General features: G+C 43.8%; 2 protein-coding genes across 4 annotated transcripts; one reads left to right on the plus strand and one right to left on the minus strand.

The window, feature by feature from the left end:
- Positions 1-1915: 1915 nt before the first annotated feature.
- Positions 1916-5557, plus strand: LSM5 (LSM5 homolog, U6 small nuclear RNA and mRNA degradation associated). Of its 3 annotated transcripts, none has more exons than XM_042013056.1 (5): positions 1916-1964; positions 2456-2551; positions 2783-2810; positions 3429-3501; positions 5290-5557. In XM_042013056.1, exons 2-5 carry the CDS (start codon positions 2497-2499, stop codon positions 5320-5322), a joined length of 189 nt encoding a protein of 62 aa, XP_041868990.1. In that variant the 5' UTR covers positions 1916-1964; positions 2456-2496; the 3' UTR covers positions 5323-5557. The 3 variants fall into 3 exon arrangements, with proteins under 3 accessions (XP_041868990.1, XP_041868989.1, XP_041868988.1); XM_042013055.1 differs by having other exon boundaries at positions 1941-2023; XM_042013054.1 differs by lacking the exon at positions 1916-1964 and adding an exon at positions 2059-2126.
- A 6927-nt stretch (positions 5558-12484) lies between these two features.
- On the minus strand, positions 12485-18274 carry LOC121657445 (AT-rich interactive domain-containing protein 4B-like). Its single transcript, XM_042013151.1, has 7 exons — positions 18152-18274; positions 17688-18012; positions 16471-16581; positions 15626-15715; positions 15025-15171; positions 13888-13946; positions 12485-12538 (listed from the first exon to the last, which is right to left on the minus strand). Exons 1-7 carry the CDS (start codon positions 18164-18166, stop codon positions 12485-12487), a joined length of 801 nt encoding a protein of 266 aa, XP_041869085.1. The 5' UTR covers positions 18167-18274.
- Positions 18275-20585: the final 2311 nt, after the last annotated feature.

The following is a 20585-nucleotide window of genomic DNA, read 5'->3' on the forward strand; positions in this document are numbered from 1 at the left end:
TCAGGGCAAAACTTACAGGTGCTGGCACATCCATACATGGAGCCCAGAAAAAGAAGTTAGGGATGCTGAAATGGTCACCTTCAAAGAATAATGGCCATCTCGAGAGCTGGGATATGGAGGATCAATGGGATTCAATGTTACCTTGCTGCCAGTTTCATAGCAGGGAAGTAGTCAGTGCCCTCCCTCCCCTCTGCAAAGCTCTGGCCAATGCCCGCCTACCTCCCCACGTGCCAGCAGAATACTCCTCATGTCCATTGAGTGCTCTTCTGCTCCTACAGGAATGCTGCCCGGGAGAAGGACAGGGGCCTTCATGGCCCATTCCCACTGGTACAGCTCCTGTGATGCCAGCTGGTGCCTGTGCCAAGCAGGACACGAGCAGGTGGAGAAGGGGTGACTGCCAGTGACTCCAGTGCCCACAGTTCCAGTGAGCCCCTCCTTCTCTGAGCAGGGATGGGGGCTTCCTGTGATGCTGGGTCATAGCCAGTGCCCCCCATGTGCAGCTCTGCTCAGTATTAACTGGCCCCGAGGCAGCACTCCCCATGCCCAGGAGGCCCAGAGGGCTGTCTCTGTCCCTGGTGGTCACTGGGCACAGCTGAAGCCAGATGGAATGTTGGTGGGATGAAGTTACTGAAATGCTTCAAAAACCTTCCATGCACCCACCTTCAGTGTGTCAATGGACAAAAGTGGGAAATTAAAATCTGCACATAAAAGAGTGTGGCCAGCAGGACCAGGCAGGGATTGTCCCTCTGTGCTCAGCACTGGTGAGGCCACACCTTGAGTCCTGTGTGGCCCACAGCTGTGGGCCTGTTACCAAAAATCAGTAAGAATAAAAACTCCTTAACACTAATGTAGACTTAAGAAGCAGGCATTCTTTATTCAGGTGGATGCATGAGGGGATATCTCCTCCAAAATCTCATTCATGCTGAGCACAGAGAAAGCTCCAGTTTATATACTATATTTTACATACATATTGATAGGTTTTCCTAGGAGAAACATAGGTATGATACTCTTCTCTCTGAAGCCATTAACATATGTTCCCTCCCCTCTGTGCATGTGTTCTTCTGTCCTGGGGGTCTCTTTGGTGATCCCTGGTGATTGGGGACCCCAAAGTCATACCTGATTGCCTGGTGAACTGGTAAAAGTTGGCACAACTGCACTGGTTGCTTTCCAATTCTTCCTACAGAGTAAGCATTGTGCAGTTTCATAGGTCAATGGTTTTTGAAGAATAAGCATTGTATTAACCCACCAGGTGCAAACAACTCTTCATCTGGCAACAGGCCCCTCACTGCAAGGACATTGAGGAGTGAGTCCAGACAAAGGCAACAAAGCTGATGAAAGGTCTGGAGCTCAGGTCCTACGAGGAGCTAAGTGAGCAGGCTGTAGCCGGGCAGGGGTTGCTCTCTTTCTCCCAGGTAGCAAGTGACAGGATGAGAAGACACAGCCTCAAGCTGTGCCAGGGGAGGTTTAGGTTGGACATTAGAAGGAATTTCTTCACAGAAAGGCTGCCCACCGAGGTGGTAAAGTCAGTGTCCCTGGAGGTGTGTAAGGAAACATTGAATGTGGCACTCAGTGCTGTTTTGGTTGACATGGTGGGGTTCGTTCACAGGGTGGCCTCGGTGATCTCAGGGATGTTTTCCAACCTGACGGCCTCCGTGACTCTGTAACAGCGGAGCCATTACAGCGCACACTACACAGCCCGCAGTCCTGGCGCGGGGGCACATCGGTACCGGCGGCAGACCCAGCGGCGCTGCCCGGCTGGGCCGGCAGGACGAGACGGAATCGGGCAACAGGGGCTCCTTTCACGTCTTGTCTCTACCTCGAACCACCACACAGACCAGCCCCCGGCACACGCCTGCGCCGCGAGCGGAGCGCGGCAGACGCGGCGGGGCGGGGCGCGGATCGCCCGGTGCGGCCTCCGGCCCGGCCCTCCCCGCGTGTGGGCGGTGGCGGCGGCGATTGGCCAGGTCCGGTTCCGACATGGCGGCCAGCGCGGTGTCCAACCCGTCCCAGCTCCTGCCGCTCGGTAACGATGCGGAGCTGGGGGCACCCCGCCGGGGCCCACCCGGGATCCCTCTCCGGGCCGGCAGCGGCGGCTGCGGGCCCTGTGCCGGCGCCTGGCGGGAAGCGTGAGGGCGCGAGCGGCTCGCGTCAGGCGGCGGGGCCCGCGCGCGGCCCAGGGGAATATCGGGGGTCTGGGGCGGGAAGAAAAGGGGGGTGGAGTAGGGGATAGGGTGTGGGGGTGTTGGGGTCTGGGGGTGCGGCTGAGGTGGGGTGTGGGGGTGTGGGAGAGTCTGAGGGAGGCCGGTGGGGGTGGGTGTAACGAGGTCGGGAGGAGGGTGGTTTGTGTGGGAGAATGGAGGGGGAGGGTGTAAGGGTGTATGGGGTGAGTCTCTGTTTCTGTAAAAGGCACGAGAGACTTGTTTTGTAGAACGTATTCTTTTCTGTGTATCTGCAGAACTTGTGGACAAGTGCATAGGCTCACGCATTCACATTGTGATGAAGAGCGACAAAGAAATTGTTGGGACACTTCTAGGATTTGATGATTTCGTCAGTATCCTTTGATGGAACTTTAAGGCTGTATGCTTTATGCTTTGGCCTAATTAATTTATAGCTCTTGAGAGTTTTGAGTTCACTGAATAGAACCTTTTTATATGGATCAGTTGTATTATTCTGATATTTTCAATTTTCAGGTAAAATCACATTTTGGTATAAAATGAAAATAGCATTAAATGCTTTTGTTTTAAAATTCTGGGTGTTCTTTTCCTTGAGACTGGATTTTCAGATATGGTGTTGGAAGATGTTACAGAATTGTAAGTATTTTTTCTGCCTCTTGTTGCTATTTAGTGTTTGCTTCACTGAGGCAAAAGACTGTGTAAGATCTGCTAGCGAAGTGTTTTTATATTTTTGGAATACTTGCCAGCCGACTAGTTTAACTTTGGACTTAAAACTGTTCAGAAAGTGATCTGTTCAGGACAGCCATGTCATAGAGTAGCTATTGCATGATTTATGCTTGTGTGGGGATCCTATGTGTCTTAATTTTGCATGGCTTGTGTGGCGAACTTTCCAGTAGTTCATTTGATTTTACACTTCCTTAAGTCCTAGGCAAAGATTCAACAAGGTAGCAGTCTTAAGGATAAATATTTTTATTTTGTCATGCCACGTTGATATGTCATATTCAAGAAATTGCCAAGCTTTAGAGGGTGAATACACATCTCCATGTACTGAGTAGAAGAGACCTTTCTAGATGCCAGTTAGCTTTCTGTACCTAGGTGGTCCATTTATTAAGATCATGCTGCAGTGTGGCTGGTTTATTTGTTAGTTCCAACAATGGTCACCTTAATGCAGAGATTTCTGTTGGTTCTGTGGTCAAAACTGATCCATTGTCCCTGGTTCTGTGTTCTTATTTGCTGTTTCTAATTCTTCTTCAGTGAGATCACACCTGAGGGCAGAAGAATCACAAAGCTGGACCAGATTCTGCTAAATGGGAATAACATAACAATGGTAAGTCATCAAAGGCATGTGTTGATTTTCTGTACCTGTAAATTGATCAGTGATTGTATTCAGCTACTTTCAGCTGCACTTTCTGTTACATCAGGAAGTTTCAAGTAGCAGCTGGGGCATTTGTGTATATGAATGATACTGGAAAGTTGACCTTTACTGCCTTACTCAGTATATGTTGCATTTTACAAAAGAATAATTAAAAGAGCCTGGTCCTGATTTTGTTTTGGTGAATGTTTTTCTGGTCTTCACGTGTGTGAGGGAGTCTCTGACTTTGTAAGAATCATAAAATCACCAAGGTTGAAAAACATCTCCAAGACCATCAAGTACAACCTTCGACGAAACACCACCGTGCCAACTAAACCATAGCACTAAATGCCATATCCAGTCATTTTTTAAACAATTCCAGGGATGGTGTCTCCACCAAATGCTGTATCCAGTCATTTATTGAACAGTTCCAGGGATGGTGTCTCCACCACTTCCCTGGGCAGTCCACTCCAATGCCTTACTACCCTCTCAGTGAAGAAGTGCTTCTGGATGTCCAGGCCGAACCTTCCTTGGCACAGCTTGAAGCCATTTCCTCTTGTCCTATCACTGGTTGCCTGGGAGAAGAGGCCAACCCACACTTCACAGCCTCCATTTAAGTAGTCACAGGCTAGCTCTTCAGTGGCTTTTAACCCCTGAGTGTTTACCTGTGTACAGGCCAAGCACTCCTGCTTTCCTGCATGTACAAATGTGTCTGCTTGGGTGCTTCGTTGAGTCATCTGGAGATTACAATACCACATGGTGCCCAGAGAGCTGCACCTTTATGCATTCTGCCAAAAAGTCTGGAGGTCTGTTCGATTACACCAAATCAGTAGCACTAGGATTTTATCATGTGCTGATACGTACAGATCAGTACTGAAACAGTAATTAAAAGTTGTGATTATGCATCCTTGAGTTGAATTCTGCAACTTCTTAGACACCACAAAAGCAGACCTACAGTGGCTTTTTTGCTTGTCTGCATAGCTGGCCACAAAGCCTGGACTTCCAACACAAGGACATGCCTAATTTTGTGGGAAGAGGAAGGCTCAAGTGGGAAGACTTGAGTTGAAGTTGGCTCTGTATAAATGAGGAATTCTCTCCATTTTGTTGTTTACCTATCTTGCACCTCTGCATTGTATGTCTGAGCAAGTGCCATCCTGTCTTAATTTCTACGGCTTTTTCTGCTTTGGTTTTTGTTCTTCATGTTGAAAGGACAGCATATGTTCTGATTCCTTGTGTGGGGTGAAATTCCTGCCATCCAGTTAAGCTGGTGGTGTGTAGCCCTTGAAGAAGAACCTGGTGAATTTTCAGCAAGACATAGATATGTTTCTGCATTAGATCCCGTGTCTCTCTTGGGGAAGTATCTTCCTGTATCAGGAAGTCTATGCCTAAGACTTTTTCTTATTTTGGTCCCAAAACTAGTGAAGCTCTTTCTCTTTAGAAGCGCTCAGCTGCTTATGAAGAAGATATCAGCAAAAGGAGTGGTTAAACTTTTGTTTTTTCCCCCCTCATGTTTTTCCTTCTGTATTTCTTTTTCTGTTGTTCAGTTCTTTGCTTCCTTCACTGTGCTGACTTACTCCCTACTGCCTTTTTGGTTTGTGCATCTCTGGCAATAACTGACTTCCTCTGTTTGGAGAGTCTAAAATTGTGGTCTACTGTGAAGTCTCTATGTCCTAAAATGTTCGTTGTAATGCAAGAGCTGTCATGTATGGGTTTGTAAAACTCAGCTGTATGGTGCTAATGCAAAAATGTCTTACTCTTTTATAGCTGGTTCCTGGAGGAGAAGGACCTGAAGTGTGAAGACATGATACTCATCTATATTTTATATAGATATGCAAAATCTAAATAGAGATCTTGGGGTAGAAGTGTGTTTTGGTGTGGATTGTCTGTTTGCTTTGCTTACACACTTGACATTTTACAAAAGACAACTCTTAAAGAAAGGTGCTGGTGGTAATGTGGACTTTGTAAGTTGAAATCATGACTTTCTTGTAAAGACACATGAACCTCTTCTGAATAAAAGGCTTTTTCTTTCTTAGTTACTGTGTTCTGTTATGTAAGTGTACAGGTTAGATAGTTTTGTAACTACTTGATGGAGTAGAAAAATGACAAATATGTTTCAGTTGCCATCAGTCTTCAGTTTTTCTACATGTGTTGCATTTGTTTCTGGCCCAAGTCTGTATAATACACAAGTCATGAGCCAGGATGTTGCTGTCCTTTGACACACTGGCAGCACTGAGCTGAATGTTCTTTTAAAGGCGTGTCACTGGAAGCCATGTGGCAGAATTCTGTAGAGTTCTGAAAGCCCTTCAGACTGGGTGCATCTGTTTGATGCTCAGCAGCCTTTGGTACTGCGTCTGAGGTTCAGCTCTTGTGGACCATTTTGCTTTGCAGATGTGCTTCCTTACAGCAGAGGACCTGTAATGGCACTTGGCAAGTGAGAACAGACAGACCAGACCTAATTCATGTTCAGGGGCTAAAAATCCCAAAGGCTGGTGTTCAAACCCCACTGATGTCAGTGGTGGCTGCTTTCACCACTCAGTGATGCTATGTATACTCAAAACTGGGAGCTACCTGTGCCTGCTTGTGTGGTTTGGAACACTCGTTTTAGAGTAAACAGGAGTTTTTGGCTCCATCTGTTCTCCTGTGATACAAAAGCTTGACAGATACTGCAAGCTACTATTTTAGGACAATTTCTGTAAGGAATTGCTATTTTGTTGTGATGCCATGCTGCCAGTGCAGCTTATGCTTCCATAGTCCACCTCTCAGCTGGCTTCTGTGTGTAAATGTCTTTGGAGAGGAACCACACGTGCCTGCTGTCACTGTAGACAAGGAGGGTGCAGCATTGGCTCACATGGATGGGACGTGCTTTGCCTTCCCATCACCAGAAGAAAGAAGAGTTGAAGAAGGGGGCTCAGGAGCAAGATGCTGCAAGGAAGGTGCTGTACTGGATCTTTCTGCCTTGCTTAATCTGACAGAAAAGCTGCCTTCTGCTGGCTGGATCTGAGCTCACAAAGCAGTGAGAACCTCTTGCTGTAGCCTGTTAAAAGGGAGTGTGTGCCTTCTGGGTCATGTGTTCTGAATAAATGATCTACAGTTGCAATGTTTCGATTGTGTTGTGGCAATCTGTACCATTTACTCCCTGAACATGTTTGGTTTTTTCCTGTCTCCATTTTTTGCTCCACCTTTTTTTAATACAGATATTAAAAAAGATACATTTTTTTTAACTTAGGTTTGATTGAAACATCATCTGTGGGTGTTTGCTTCAAACACTTCCTTTCCTAGAAATAAGAAAAGTCTTTTCACAAGAAACAAGAACACTTCAAAGATTTGTACTCGGGGCAGCACTTCTCTGTTGGGGTACTGTTGAATAAAGTTATGGTTTTGTTCCAGTGTAGGCACTTAATTTCTACTTAGTGTTTTGAAAACAGTCATGCTTCTGAGAGAAGAAGAGTAGATCTTGGTTCAAAAGCAACTTTCACTCTGACAGCACAAATCTCTTGTTCTCTCAGGATTTTGTTGCCTTGAAAAAAAACTAACTTGATACTGCCTCAGTTCCTGCTTGACCAGTTGTGTTCTGTTCCACTCACTCCAGAAGTGCTAGGACTTAACTTTTAGGAAGACATTTTAATTCCTGATTCACAGGTCTGCAGAGGTGCATCTAGAGACAGTCTGTTTGTGCAAACACTGTTAATTCTTCCTAAGATTAAACATTTTTTCACTGTCAGCTAAGAATACAAAGTATTCCAGGTGTGTCTGGCTTGCTTTTCATTCGTTATTCCTCTGGCCTGTTGCCTTGGAAGTGCAGCTAATAAGCTTGTCTATTCAGTAAGTCGTGGTGGGTTTTGTTCTTCCTCCCCTAGAAATCCAAGTGCTTAATCATACTGCACTGTCTTCTTGTGGACACTGGTGTTCTCCAGAATAATATTTAGGGTGCCACCACATGTAGGTCATTTAAAATAACAACCTTAGGCTTAAAAGAGATAGAGAACTAAATGAGGCTTTAAGTTTAGAGCAAGGTAGCTGTCAGGTTAAAATAATTTTGCGGTTATGACATGCACAGTGGTGGTTCTATTCAGATTTATGTTTGTTTTACTTTCTATTTTTCTTTAGGATAGCACTGGTTGCAGTGGTCTTTAGTTCTACTACCTGGCTATCCATCTTAGTATGGAGAAAGATCCCTTCTGCCTACTATTTCAGTAGAATTGCTCATTTTGGTTTGGATGTAAATAGCCTCTGAGTAACCTCACTGAAATTATTAAAAAGACTCCTGTTAGTCCCGGATCACTGATAATTCTTAATACAGTCACTGCTTCCAAAGCATATCATTGTAATCTACCAGTCTCATCAGTAATGTGTCATTTTGCAGGTGTAACAGTATTTTGGTCAATTGAACTATAGTCAGACACAATGTAAGCAGAGAACACTAGAAGATTTATTACAGGTCCAATGAATCTGAGCTTGAGGCAGTTGATACAAGGAGTCAGCAAATATTTTCAGGAGCTTGCTTTGACATTTTCAAACTATCATAATGAACAGGAATCAAAATTCAGCTTTGTTTTGATTGGTGCTGCATTAATGCCAGGCCACACTTTTGCTTTCTGCTGAAAGAAAGGATGGATTTGAATTAATCATTTATCAACAGATTCTGCAGCTTAATGTCACTCTCATGAGGACACTACGGTTGGTTAATTAAACTGTTAGAAATAATGTCAGCTATTCAAAAACTATGCCATTTTATTTCAGAGGTCTTTGCTTACATTTGTACAATATATTGCATAACTCTCCATTTTCTGCAAAACCTAAAATACATTTCATGGCTTTTTCTATAAGCTTTTATAAGCTCACATTCTCTTGAAGCCTTCTCCTAGAAGTTCAAAATAAGCATTACAAATGAAGTATTTGTTGCTTTAATGGGAAAACAATTACAAGAAAACACAAAAATACACCTGCTTAATCCATTATGAAGAAACACTGCAAGCAGATTGAGTATGATCTTCATGTATAAATACTTAATACAGTTTGCTTGCCATTTCCTTTCCTTTTTTTATACTATATTTTATCAAAATTTTATAATACCTGTTCTATAGAAAAAATGGCAAAGTACTGTAGTTTCATTCCAATTAATGGGTTCTTAAAACCCAGAGTAACCTTTTTAAATTTAGTTCAAACCTGCAAATATTAGTAAGTCTTTGTTTGTTTGCTTGTTTGTTTGTTTTTGCTTGCTTCTTTTAATGGATCTTCATATTTTGTTTTCAGGACTGATTAAAAAGAGTGGCCCTCAGCAGCCATTAAGTGCAAAGTGATTTGGCAAGTCCTGCTGTCACCTGCATTCCCCTGGCATTCCATTTGGTGAAGAACTTGACATGGCAGCAGCCCCTGCACAGGAAGAGGAAAACACAGATTATGAGCGGTTATAAATAAGCAGTTAAAATGTTTTTCCATTCAACAAGCAGTGGTATATTGTCGTGATTTGGAATGTTACTCCCCAGTTCAGTGCTCCCACTGAGGGTCTCCAAACCGTGCGCAGTTGTTTGAACAATCTTCTGTACTGTTCAAATTTCCCAGAGGCTGGTGCATGGTAAGGAATATGATTTACCTCCTCAATACCATAATCTCTGGCCCAGAGGTCTATGTGACTACTTTTGAAATTAATTCCATTGTCTGATTCAGCTCTTTCTAGGGTTTCATGTCAGCACAGGGCTTGCTTTTCAAGGCCCAAGATGGTGTTCAGGCAGTGGAGTGAGGCACAGGGTATGTCTCCAGCCATCCAGTGCTTGCTTCTCCCATGGTCAGCACATACTGCTTGCCTTGGTAGGTTTGTGGGAGTGCAGTGTAATCAGCCAGGCCTCCCCATATTTATATTTTGACCATTGTTCCTCATACCACAGAGGCTTGTCTCGGTGTGATTGATTGCAGTGCATGTTTCACAGTTAAGGAAAATCTGGGAAAGAGTGTCCATGGTTAAGTCCACCCCTTGGTATGTTGCTTCTCTTCCCTGATGACCTGAGGTATCATGGGCCCATCGAGCCAGAAATAATTCACTCTTTTTTTTTCCAGTCCAAGTCTACCTGAGACACTTTAATCTTGGCAGTCTAATCCAACTGTCCATTATTGTGATATTTTTCAGTAGCCCAGCTCACAGGTGCGTGTGCATCTACATAATGTACTTTTACAGCCAACTTCTCTACCTGGGGAGTGATGTTTTGTCAACCCTCATCAGCCCTGGTGGGTTTACCTTTGTGCTGCCAACTTACCTTTTTCCATCAATCCAGCCACCCCCACAGAGCATTTGCTGCTGTTCGGTGGTCAGTGTAGAGGTAGAGCACTGGCCATGTCTCTTGTTCAGTGATATCTAAAGCCATCTGGAAGGCTTTCAGCTCTGCAACCTGACTTGATCCATCTTGTCCTGCAGTAGCTTCTGCGACTCACTGTGTCATACTTCATATAGCATCTTCACATTTTTGATTTATCCCCCTGATATGGCAGGAACTGTTAGTGATGAGGACATGATGCTGTTCTTTTTCTGGTGGCTGATTATATGGTGGGGCCTCCTTAGAACATGTTACCTTTTCCTCCTCTGATGATGATGATGACTGTCCAAAATTTTTGGCTTCCTTGATTTCCAAGATCCCTGGGCAATTGGTATTTCCTATTTGTGCTTGCTGTGTGATCAGCACAACTCACTTACTCCATGTGTCATAAGTGGCATGACGTGTGGCAGGGGCTTTCCCTTTGAACATCCAGCCCAGTGCTGGCAGTCAGGGTAGCAGGAGGAGCTGTGTCTCAGTGCCAATCACTTTGGAAGCAGCTCAAACCCCTTCATAAGCTGCCCGGATCTCTTTTCCTGGTGGCAGGTAACAGGCCTTAGATCTCTTGTAACTCTGAGTCAGGAACCCCAGTAGTCATCCTGAAGTCTCCCTGGGTACTTTTTCCAGAGACTCCAGGAGGGACCATCCTCCCCATCTGCAGTGTAGAGCACATTTTTCACACGTGCTCCTATCTTGACTGGCCCAAAGGTTACTGCATGAACAATCTCCTATTTAGTTTGTTCAAAAGCCTGTTATTGTTCAGCACCCTACTTGAAATTATTCTTCTTCCATGTCACAGGATATAGAGAGGGATTATTATCTGACCATAATCTGTAATATTCATCCTCCAGAAACCTGCAGTGGCTAGGAAAACCTTTGCTTCCTTCTTGCTGTTTGGTGGGGACATAGCTGCTTGTTTGTTCACCACATCCATTGGAATGTGACAATGTCTCCCATGCCATTTTAGTTCTAAAAGCTAGATTTCCTGGGCAGATCCCTTGAGCTTGCTTTGCTTTACGTCAGGACTGGCCTTCAGCGGGACCTGGATTATCTTCCCCTTTCTCAAAAACTTTGTTTGCTGTGTTGCCCCATACAATATTATCAATGTACTACAAGTGTTCTGGGGCCTCACCCTTTCCCATTGCAGTCTGGATCAACCCATGGCAAATGGTGGGGCTGTGTTTCCACCCCTGGGGCAGTCAGTTCCAGGTGTACTGGACGCTCCTCCAGGTGAAAACAAGCTGTGGTCTGCACTCTGCTGCTGAAGGAATGGAAAAAAATGCATTTGCGATGTCAGTGGTGGTACCACTTTTCTGCCCTGGGCTCCAGTTCGTACTGAAGTTCCAGCGTGTCTGGCACAGCAGCAGTCAGTGGTGGTGTGACCTCCTTCAGACCACTGACAGTCTATTGTCAGTCTCCACTCTCCACTGGACTTACACACTGGTCATATAGGGCTGTTAAAGAGTGAGCGAATCTTGCTGACCACTCCCTGGCTCTCCAGCTCTCAAATCATCTCCTGGATGGGGGTCATGGAGTTGTGGTTGGTGTGATATTGCCAACACTGCACTGTTGTAGTAGCCATTGGTACGTGTTGTTCTTTGACCCTCAGCCATCCCAGAGCAGAGGGGTCCTCTGAGAGAGCAGGCAAGATCATCATTGAGAGAATGCCTTTCCCTCACACTTGACAGGAGCTGCCTCCAGAGGCTGAGAGTTTCTGTGCTCTTCCCAATCCCCTTGTCAATGCCCCCAACCCAGGACAGAGATCCCAGCTGCTTGGCTTCACTGCCATCCAGTTTCATATCACATGCCACGACATCCCAGAATCTGAGCAGCCAGGTCACCAGGGGCTCTCTTGGCTGGTGTTTGAAACCTATTCTTATATCTCACAGCTCACCTGGGGATCAGGATCGAGTGATTATCTCTGGCCCTACCTCTTCCTCTTGTTTTGAGGGCTCTGTTTCCTCTTCATCCCTTGCCAAGTGAACTGACTTCATACTGGATTTCTTTTTCTGTATAGGGGTGACTGCTACCAGCAGGGGTTGTTCCTCTGGTTCAGGGGTGGCCATGGTGCCTGTTGGTCTGCTTTCTTTCTCTCCTCCCTGAGGGTGATGTCTACTGTTGAACAGTGTCCAGTAAACAGCAGCCAGGACAGAACACGTTGCATGAGTTCATGCCTCTATGGAGCTACCACAGCATTTTTCTGTTTCATATTTCGTCACTTTAACAGGCTCCTGTAGTTGTTCAGGGGTCAGCTGCCAAACCATTGGAGGAGAGAAGTCCTCCAAACACTGGCCTATATCCTCCCACATTTCATGCCACTCATTACTATCTTGCTTCAGGGCAAATCTCTGAATAACCTCCCTAGAAATCTTTCTTGACTCTAAATATGGTGTGCACCACACTGAGGAGACTTGGCAGACCTAGCAACAAGAACATGCTTTCCTTAACATCCAAATGGAATTCAGAATTCTTAAAAGCTGTTGTAAAAGGCCTGAAGGAGGAAAAGGGGGTGAAAGGCTGGGGAAAATCATCCTCCTCTTTTCTCCCCATAGACTGGATACTTTTAATAACGGACTCCCCAAGGATAGCGCCTTTGGTAAGGGTAGGAGAGCAACACTGAATACACATCCCCTATGACCCTTGGTATTATCATGTCATGAGCTGATATCAGACAGTGGAACAGAGCAATCCTGATCCCTCTCCATGCTCTGAAAAAGAGCAACACGATAGGCACATAGTGCATATATGGAAATGTACTGAGTTCTTCTGGCCAGGTTTTGGTACTGGGGGTTACAGGGATGGCTTCTGTGAGAAGCTGCTGGAAGCTTCCTCCCTGTCTGGCAGAGCCAATGCCAGCAGCCTCCAGGACAGATGTGCCACTGGCCAAGGCTGGGCCAATCAGAAATTATGGTAATGCCTCTGTGATAACAGATTTAAGAAAAAGAAAAAAAGTTATTGCACAGATACAACGGTGGCCAGAGAAGAGCAGGAGAATACTTGAGAGGAACAACTCTGCAGACACCAAGGTTAGTGGGGAGGGATGGGGGGGAGTTGAGATCCACCTGTAGTCTGTGGAGGAGAGCTGGGCTCAGGTGAATGCCGTGAAGAGGCTGTGAATTCATGGGAGGCATGTGCTGAAGCAGCCTCCTGGCAGGGACCTGCACACCTGTGGAGAGAGGAGCCTGTGCTGGAGCAGGTTTCCTGGTAGGACTTGTGACCCTTTGGGGGACCCATGATGGAGCAGCCTGTCCTTAAAGGACTGCACACTGTGGAAGAGTGACCTCTGTTGCAGCAGTTTGTGAAGAACTGTTGCCCATGGGATGGACTCACATTGAAGAAGTTAATGGAGAACTGTCTCCCATGGGAGGGCCCCCGTGCTGGGGCAGCACTCTTCTCCCTGAGCAGTGGCAGAAAAGAACTGGCTGTCCATCCCCTATCTCCCTGTGACACTGGAGGGGAGGAGGTAGAGCTGGGAAGGAGGGAGAGGTGGGGGGAAGGTGTTCTTGTTTTATTTCTTGTTATCCTTCTCTGATTTTGTTAGCAATAAATTAAAGTAATATCTCTAATTCTAGGCAGTTTTGCCTGTGATGGTTTTTGGTGAGTTGTCTTTCCTGGTCCTTATCTCAGTTCATGGACCTTTTGTTATATTTTCTCTCCCCTGCCCAGCTGCAGGGGGGATGATAGCGAGGCTTTGGTGGGTATCTGTCATCCAGCCAGGTTCAACCCACCACAGGATTACGTAGCACACCCACATGAACAGACCAAGAACCATTGTGACCAGTGGCTCTGTACCTAACACAACAAGTGCTTAGATCAAATCATTTCCAGCTCACCCTGGGCAGATCTGTTATTATCTCAACCCTTCAAGCCCTGCACTGGGAGACCAATGAGGCTGTTGTGGTTTAGGAATGGCAGTCCCCAGTTCAGTGCCCCCACTGAGACTCTACCAAACTACACACTGCTCTCTCTTGCTCCCCACTCCCTGCTGCAGTATGCTGGAGAGGAGAATTGGAGGAAGGGAAAGTAAAGATCATTGGTTAACATAAGAACAACCTACTTGAAACAGCAATGAGATACAAAACTGAATGATAACAGCAACAATGCTAATGTCAAAGGCTATAAGAAGAGAAACACATGTGGAAAAAACCCCCCAGATAACAGACTATATTAGACAGCTTCCTCTGCCACATTTTCTTGACCAGAAGAACTTCTTCTCTCCAGAACAGAGTCCCTTTTCCCTGCTCCTGGCAGTGATGTGATGTGGTATGGAATAAACTAGCCATGCTTCCTCCTGACTACTGCAAAAAAGCAACGCTGTCCTGGTGAAAATGAGGACATACCTAGCGATGAAAAAGAAAAAAACCTCTTTCCCCTACTTTTGGTGTTGTTGCCCCTTGGAGCCCCGGTTGACCAGCCATGCAGATCAAGAGTCCCACCAGAGGACACCAGAGCTCATTCCTGATGCACCAACAAGTCAGCTCTTCTCTTTCTTTCCTCTGGGAGTCGGCAGAGATAGGACCCTGTCCCAGCACTGAATCTGCACCTGCTCTGGCAACCAAGTAGCAACTGCAGTTCCCGTGCAATGGCTGCAGCCATAAAACCTTACTGTATCTTCAGTCTTTCTTCTTGTACTCAGTGAACTCTTAAATGCATACATGAACTAGACATAGAGAAAATGATCCGTCTAACACTCGTAGCAGAAGGCACACTAGAACATTTCCTGCAGCAATACTTGTGGCAGCTTCAGAAAAATGAGACATTTCATTGATTATCTCCCTTACATTCTTGAAATAAATCTCTAAGCCTAAGTGGAAAGCACTAAGTAGGTGCACAGGCAATGCTACAGGAGATGTATCCATAGCTTGATGAAAAGTTAGAAGTTATTAATAACCCCTATTTGCTGCTTAGAAAAGTTTATTTTCTGTATATTTTTTCCTGTATAAAGTAGTTCTGCCTTAACAGAATTAACTAGATTGACTGCCTTGTTTTTTCCCTTACATCATCACTGGGTATCTGATTCAGACCTTCTGAAGGTCATAAAATAACTGTAGCCAGTGTTTTCAGAAAAAAGCAAGCATAAACACACTCCTAACAGCACTAATCTTCCTAAAGATTATTCAACTCTTGTTAAAATCTTAGTAACATGACATGCAATTTAGCCCTCTAAAAGTAGATGTGAGTTCCCAGCACTTACTTTCCTGCTCTTTTTTTTTCTTTAAGTGCTTTTTCCGGTCAATGGCAGCCAACTCAGCTTTCAACAACAGGTAACGTTTCCGGATTTCCTGCATTTTTGCTTGGAGAACTGTTATGCGCTCAGCGCTACTCAAATTTTGCAAGTCAGCTGCAAGTTAAACAGTATCTGTTAATTATTGCATTGCAGCATTTCCCATGCCTTCTGAATTTCAGCAAAGGGGGAGGTATTCAAATCTTGGTGATGTGCTTTGATGTAGCAGGCAGCAAAGCTGAGAAACAGCACCTCCTGTTTATTATCACAATCTTGACTGACACAAACACACTGAAACGTCTTCTTACAAGAAATACTAAACAAGTCCTGGTTCATTAAGGCAAAATGGAAAGGGAAGATTCAAAAATCAATAATCTAAGAGGCTGAACAAGAAACAGAGAACGAGGATTAAAAGAGCAAGAAATAAAAATATCAGGATTTATGACAAAATTAAGCAAACTGAGGATGGAACGGTTTTAAAGGAAAATACCCTCAAAACCAGAATATTCCAAAAGCCTTCTTATAGTATATCTCAAGACCACAAGAGGCATGTTTCAAAGAAGATACTTACACACTTGAAAACTCCATTTGCAACTTTTGGGCAAATGATTATCATGTTCTTTTAGATCAGACTCCCTCTCTCCACTTTGCCCACATTTTCCTGTGAGAAGGTAGATTGTTAAAAAACAAAGCAACCTTCCCACCCAACCCAAAGCTTACCAGGAGCTGTCTCACTCTAACATGACAGAATCCATCCTGGTGTAGCAGCTTAGCACACAGCTCTCTGCACCACTGGTGCCCAGGTACAGGACCACAAACCAGGTCTGTAATGGGGCCCCTCTAATTCTGGCATGCTGGGAAAGGAAAACCTTGCACTGGAAACACCGGCCAGTTAGTTGTTGTGCACATAGACTCAGATCTGTTCTGTGGATTTATGGGAACCAAAGTCCTACAGACCTACAAGGCTGATAAAAGTAGCAGACTGTGGCTCCACAACCCATCCCAAAAACTGGCAAGTATGTTACTGAAAGCATTTGCGCATGAACATAAGGAGGCAGGGTAGGGACACACCTCCTGGGAGGAGATTCTTGAATACAATCCAGCTGCTCAAGGCTCGTATAGCCACAGTCCACTCTACTCTCCAACTGGATCATGACAGCAGTGCACTTACTGCTTTAGAATCACAGCCATAAATAAATTGCCTGCATCAGAAAATAAGGCAAAGAGGCACTGTAATGTGTTCATGTAGGTGCCAAAATTATCCACATCTCTAGTTATGGAGCTATATTTCTTTTAAAAGACTTTGCAAGACTGATTATTACATCCTAGCTCCTTTTGACCTTTTTTAATATTCATTGCAAGCAAATGACATGGTACTTTCTCACATTTCATTTCACACTGATCTGCTGTACTTACTACTTTTATTCTTCTTTTTGATGTTCACAGAGGTTTTGAGGCTTGTTTTCTGCTTTTTTGAGGAGCTGTCTCTTCCCTGAGCATCTTGAATTTTTTTTTGGCCTCTGAACACTATAAAGGATGAAAAAAAAAAAACCCCAAAGTAGAAAGAAATAGAAATAACAACAACAACAAAAAAGCTTGAAGTTCTCTGTGTTTTTCTCAAAGTATATGCACCTGAGATTAACAAAGCAATAGAGGTATATTTATTGAGGGCTCCCTATTGACCTCTCCCAAACTCTTGCCTTTGTTCAGTGAAACACATTTTGTTGCACTCTTTTGAAACAACACTTCCAGATGAATGATGGTAGTAGCAGATCCTAAGGGCATTTTGAGGAGCTCCAGTTGTTAACTGGAAACCGTTGCAATGAAAAAACCAATTCTGTCATGGCAGGATTATAGTCAGACTCATATGTTCTTCCTTAGTGTTAAAAAATTTTTAGGCACTAAAACAGAGTGAAAGCAGCTGTACTTTTGGTGGAACTGCAAAAGAGACAGTCACTTTCACAAAAAAAGCTTTTGGATCCAGCCTTGCCAGCAGTTAAAAAGCAGGCAGCAGTACACTGAAATCATGTGCACAACTGTTGGCTGTGTTTATTGTCCTCTGCTCTCTGGTGGTCTGAGGATGAATCTCAAAATCACATCTGAATATGAAACCCAGCTAAGAAGGTCAATGTTTGACATCAACTTGACTTTCATTTTTCAGAACATTAATTTCACAAGGGGCAAGTTTGAAATGGTTGCCGAAACATGCAATAACTGGCACTTCCTCTCCCAAGTTAAACAGCTTACAGAGAATCAAGCTTTATGCAAGAAACTGCATCTTCTCCTTTTAAGCAGGGCACTCAAAATGCTTTTGTCTTGTTACAATAAATATTCCTTACATGATGTATTACACCTTGTTCTGGGCTTTTCTTGTCAGGTCCAATATAAACAGCATTCTTATATACTTTTTTCCTCATTGAAACCATCACAATTCCTAACAAAAGGCCAAGAAACTTCCTGGCAGTTGTATTTTTATTCACTAGATGATTACACAATTTCCACACATTTGAAGCAGACAGTAATCTACTATTTCCTACAAAAATTCACTTCCCAGCAGCAAAACTGTAAGAGAATGAAGATACATCCACAGTGGTAAAATGACAGTTGCTTAGATTGAAGACAGCTCTTTTTACCCTTTCCTTTATCGTTTTCAGCATTCTTTGACTCTGATTGATTACCACTACTGGAGCTGACACTGGCATGAAAACCTTCTGAGGAAATATTTCTCTCAGACTGGAGATCTTGCAGCTGTCCTGTAGCATTCTGTGCCTCTGTTGTGCCGTCCGTTTCACTTGTAATGCTTTGTATCTCTTCCTGATTTGGAGGCAGACTCCCAGAGACCATGACAGTGGACTGATGGTTACTGTACTCTGCTACAGCTACAGTGGAAGGTGACTCAGGAGTTGGAGGAGGATTTAACATTGAAAACTCTTTTTCCTTCTCTCTGTCAGTTTTATTCTAGGTGAAAGAACAGATGAAAAACTCTTCTCATTTGAGCAATTAGAAGATTGTAATCTTAAAATGATGCAGACCTTACAATTATCTTAAACATTCGATGGAGGAGAAAAGCTCTCCTCTTTATTTAAAAGACAAGTACCTTCCTGCAGTCCATGCTGAGACCCTTCTACTGAAGACAGGAACTTTGTCAACACCAAAACAAATGTGGAAGCAGACACAGCCCGTGCTGGAGAAGTAGTGGGGCCACAGGGTGACAGGCACAGCACAGCAGCCGTTGGGCAGTTGGGCAGTTTGTGGCCGTTGGGCAGTTTGTGGCCATTGGGCAGTTGGGCAGTTCCTTGGCACAGGGGTTCCAGAGGTTCCACCATGATGCAGGGGAAGGAGGGAGAGTGATGCCTGAAAACTAGGCAAGAAAACAGTACTCCACAATATAAGGCCTATAGAGCAGATATTTTTTTATTGGACGCTGGGAGTGAGGGGGATAGCTCCACCACAAACTCACTCGTCCATTCTTCGCACAGTACCAGCTTTTATACTTTTTTACTTAACGTGCACATTATACGTTCCTAACCTTCATATTGCAACATATTTTCTAATCACATGATTATGTCAGCCCTTGTAGCACATGTGTGGTTTCTGCACAAGGTGGTCATCAGCCTCCCAGTGGTCATTTTTGATGAAGGTTCATAAGTCTTCTTTGGGCTTGAATTTTTCCCCTGTTTTCTGCTCATGCTCTCTAAGATTGTCTGCTCAAACAGCCAGTGGTCAGCTTTTTGCAGTTAGCCTGTTCTGCTGTATGTGGTGATTTCTAAAATGTGCTTCATTCGCATACCCTGTTACAAAGGAACTACTTCTTTCTGCATAGCTACAGCTTTTTGCATAGCTCAAGCATTACCTCGTTGCCTTCACATCAGAAGGTGGGGCAGCAGGAGCACTGACTCCTGTGGCAGAAGGAAATTCTTCCTTGCAGCCCACCGCCTGAGGAACCTAACCTATGCCTAAATATCAGTCTAAAAAAAAAAGAATTTTGAAGGAAATGCTCTGAAATAAAATGATAGAGATACACAGACTAGTCCCGTTTGCTCTCCAGAATCAGCAGAGGGAGCTCCCAAATTTCACCCCATCAAACTGGCTTCCAACACTTATGACATGGATTCTTCTCATTTGTTTTCTATAAAGTCATATGTAAATTTAATATTAAAAAAAAAGTGAAAACCCCAAAATCTTTATGGGAAAAGTTTTCATTTTTAAAAGGCTGGGAAGTAGACTGTCTAGTCTAAAGGGACATCCACAACTGTCCTGTCAAGTATTCATATACCAATCAAAAGAAGCAGAATGGGGAGTACTTAAGAATGTATCAAGCCAAAGTTGGGGGTAACAAGAGCAAAAAAGGGAGAGAAACTACCTTTATTTTCTTTCGTCCTTAATTTTTGGTACTTTCCTTAGGTCTGCCTTTATCCATTCATCATACCTAAACACAAAAATAAATTATACACATTTATGGTTTTTAGCAGCAAATTACAACATTTGTAAGAGAAATTACCAGGAAAAAAAGAAAATCAGGAGCCATATAAAATGGAATTAGAATTTGAATAAAGAAGTCATTTGTGTACTTTTCAATCTGCTAAGTTTCAGCTAAGGTTCAATTCTCCATGTATTGGAACACAGAGGATGAAGGCTTTTTTACACTGACAAGTAAGAGCAAAACATGCTGTTTTTCCAGTCAGCACTGAACAGTAGGGTCACAGGTAAAACACACCACCCAAACGAAAATTCTGTATGGATCTCTAGTAGGTTTACTTCCTATATATACTGTAAAAATTTAACAATAAGATAAATTCTTACAACTAGATAAAATGTGACCAGGCTAAACACTTCTGAGCCTGAGTGTCTGCAAAGTGGGTATTTGAAGTGACTAACACTTTGGAGTCACTAACTTTCAAGTTACTGATTTTGCATTAGGACTTTTCAATTCTTTTTCAGTTCGAGGTTTCCATTTTTTATCAGAATGATGCAAAGCAAACACTACTCTCTAAGCACCAAGATATTAACAACAGGCATTTTATATCTAAGGCTGGACCTGCTCAATCCAAAACCAAAGAGGTACATTCTCAGAGATTGCCTTGTAGATCCTCCACAGAATTCCTAGAGGGAAAACAAGGAATAAAGAGTGCTTTTCCAGCTGCTAGATTTATACCAGCAAAGGTATCACTTTCTCAAGAAGAAAAATGACCTCAAGAAAGTAGCAAGCCTTGGCAAATTCACTGGAAAGTTCCAGTACTCCTCTGTGCAGCTTGTAACATGAAAGGATCAAATGATTTTTTTTTTGCTGTAGTCAAAGAAAGGAGGAGAGTTAGTGTCATATCCAAATACTGGAATATTAGGTGAGTGTCGCTATTGTACCGAGAATGGCAAGAAGAACGACACAGAATTCAAGTCCAGGGTAAAATGGGATTATTTAATTAATTATAAACTTGTTTATATAAGGTGGTTCTCAAGAATGGCATGACATTATTGGTCTCTTGATCAACCACGTACCAGTACGATTGGCTGAGACTCTACAACACCCATTT

The sequence above is a fragment of the Corvus kubaryi genome, unplaced genomic scaffold (genome assembly GCF_017639235.1).
Source record: "Corvus kubaryi isolate FWS band 111438036 unplaced genomic scaffold, C.kubaryi_AGA036_p1.0 split1-37296, whole genome shotgun sequence".
Classification (NCBI taxonomy): domain Eukaryota; kingdom Metazoa; phylum Chordata; class Aves; order Passeriformes; family Corvidae; genus Corvus; species Corvus kubaryi.

Bases quoted from the DNA above. Each gene is read 5' to 3' on its own strand.
- LSM5 (XM_042013055.1), top strand. From the start codon at position 1,978: ATGGCGGCCAGCGCGGTGTCCAACCCGTCCCAGCTCCTGCCGCTCG. The intron at 2,552-2,782 runs GTATCCTTTGAT...CTGGATTTTCAG, and splicing joins AGGATTTGATGATTTCGTCA to ATATGGTGTTGGAAGATGTT. The intron at 3,502-5,289 runs GTAAGTCATCAA...ACTCTTTTATAG, and splicing joins ATGGGAATAACATAACAATG to CTGGTTCCTGGAGGAGAAGG.
- LOC121657445 (XM_042013151.1), bottom strand. The intron at 16,582-17,687 runs GTAAAAAGAGCT...CATCCTTTATAG, and splicing joins TGAAAACGATAAAGGAAAGG to TGTTCAGAGGCCAAAAAAAA. The intron at 13,947-15,024 runs GTAAGTGCTGGG...CTCTTCTTATAG, and splicing joins GAAAAAAAAAGAGCAGGAAA to CCTTTGACATTAGCATTGTT.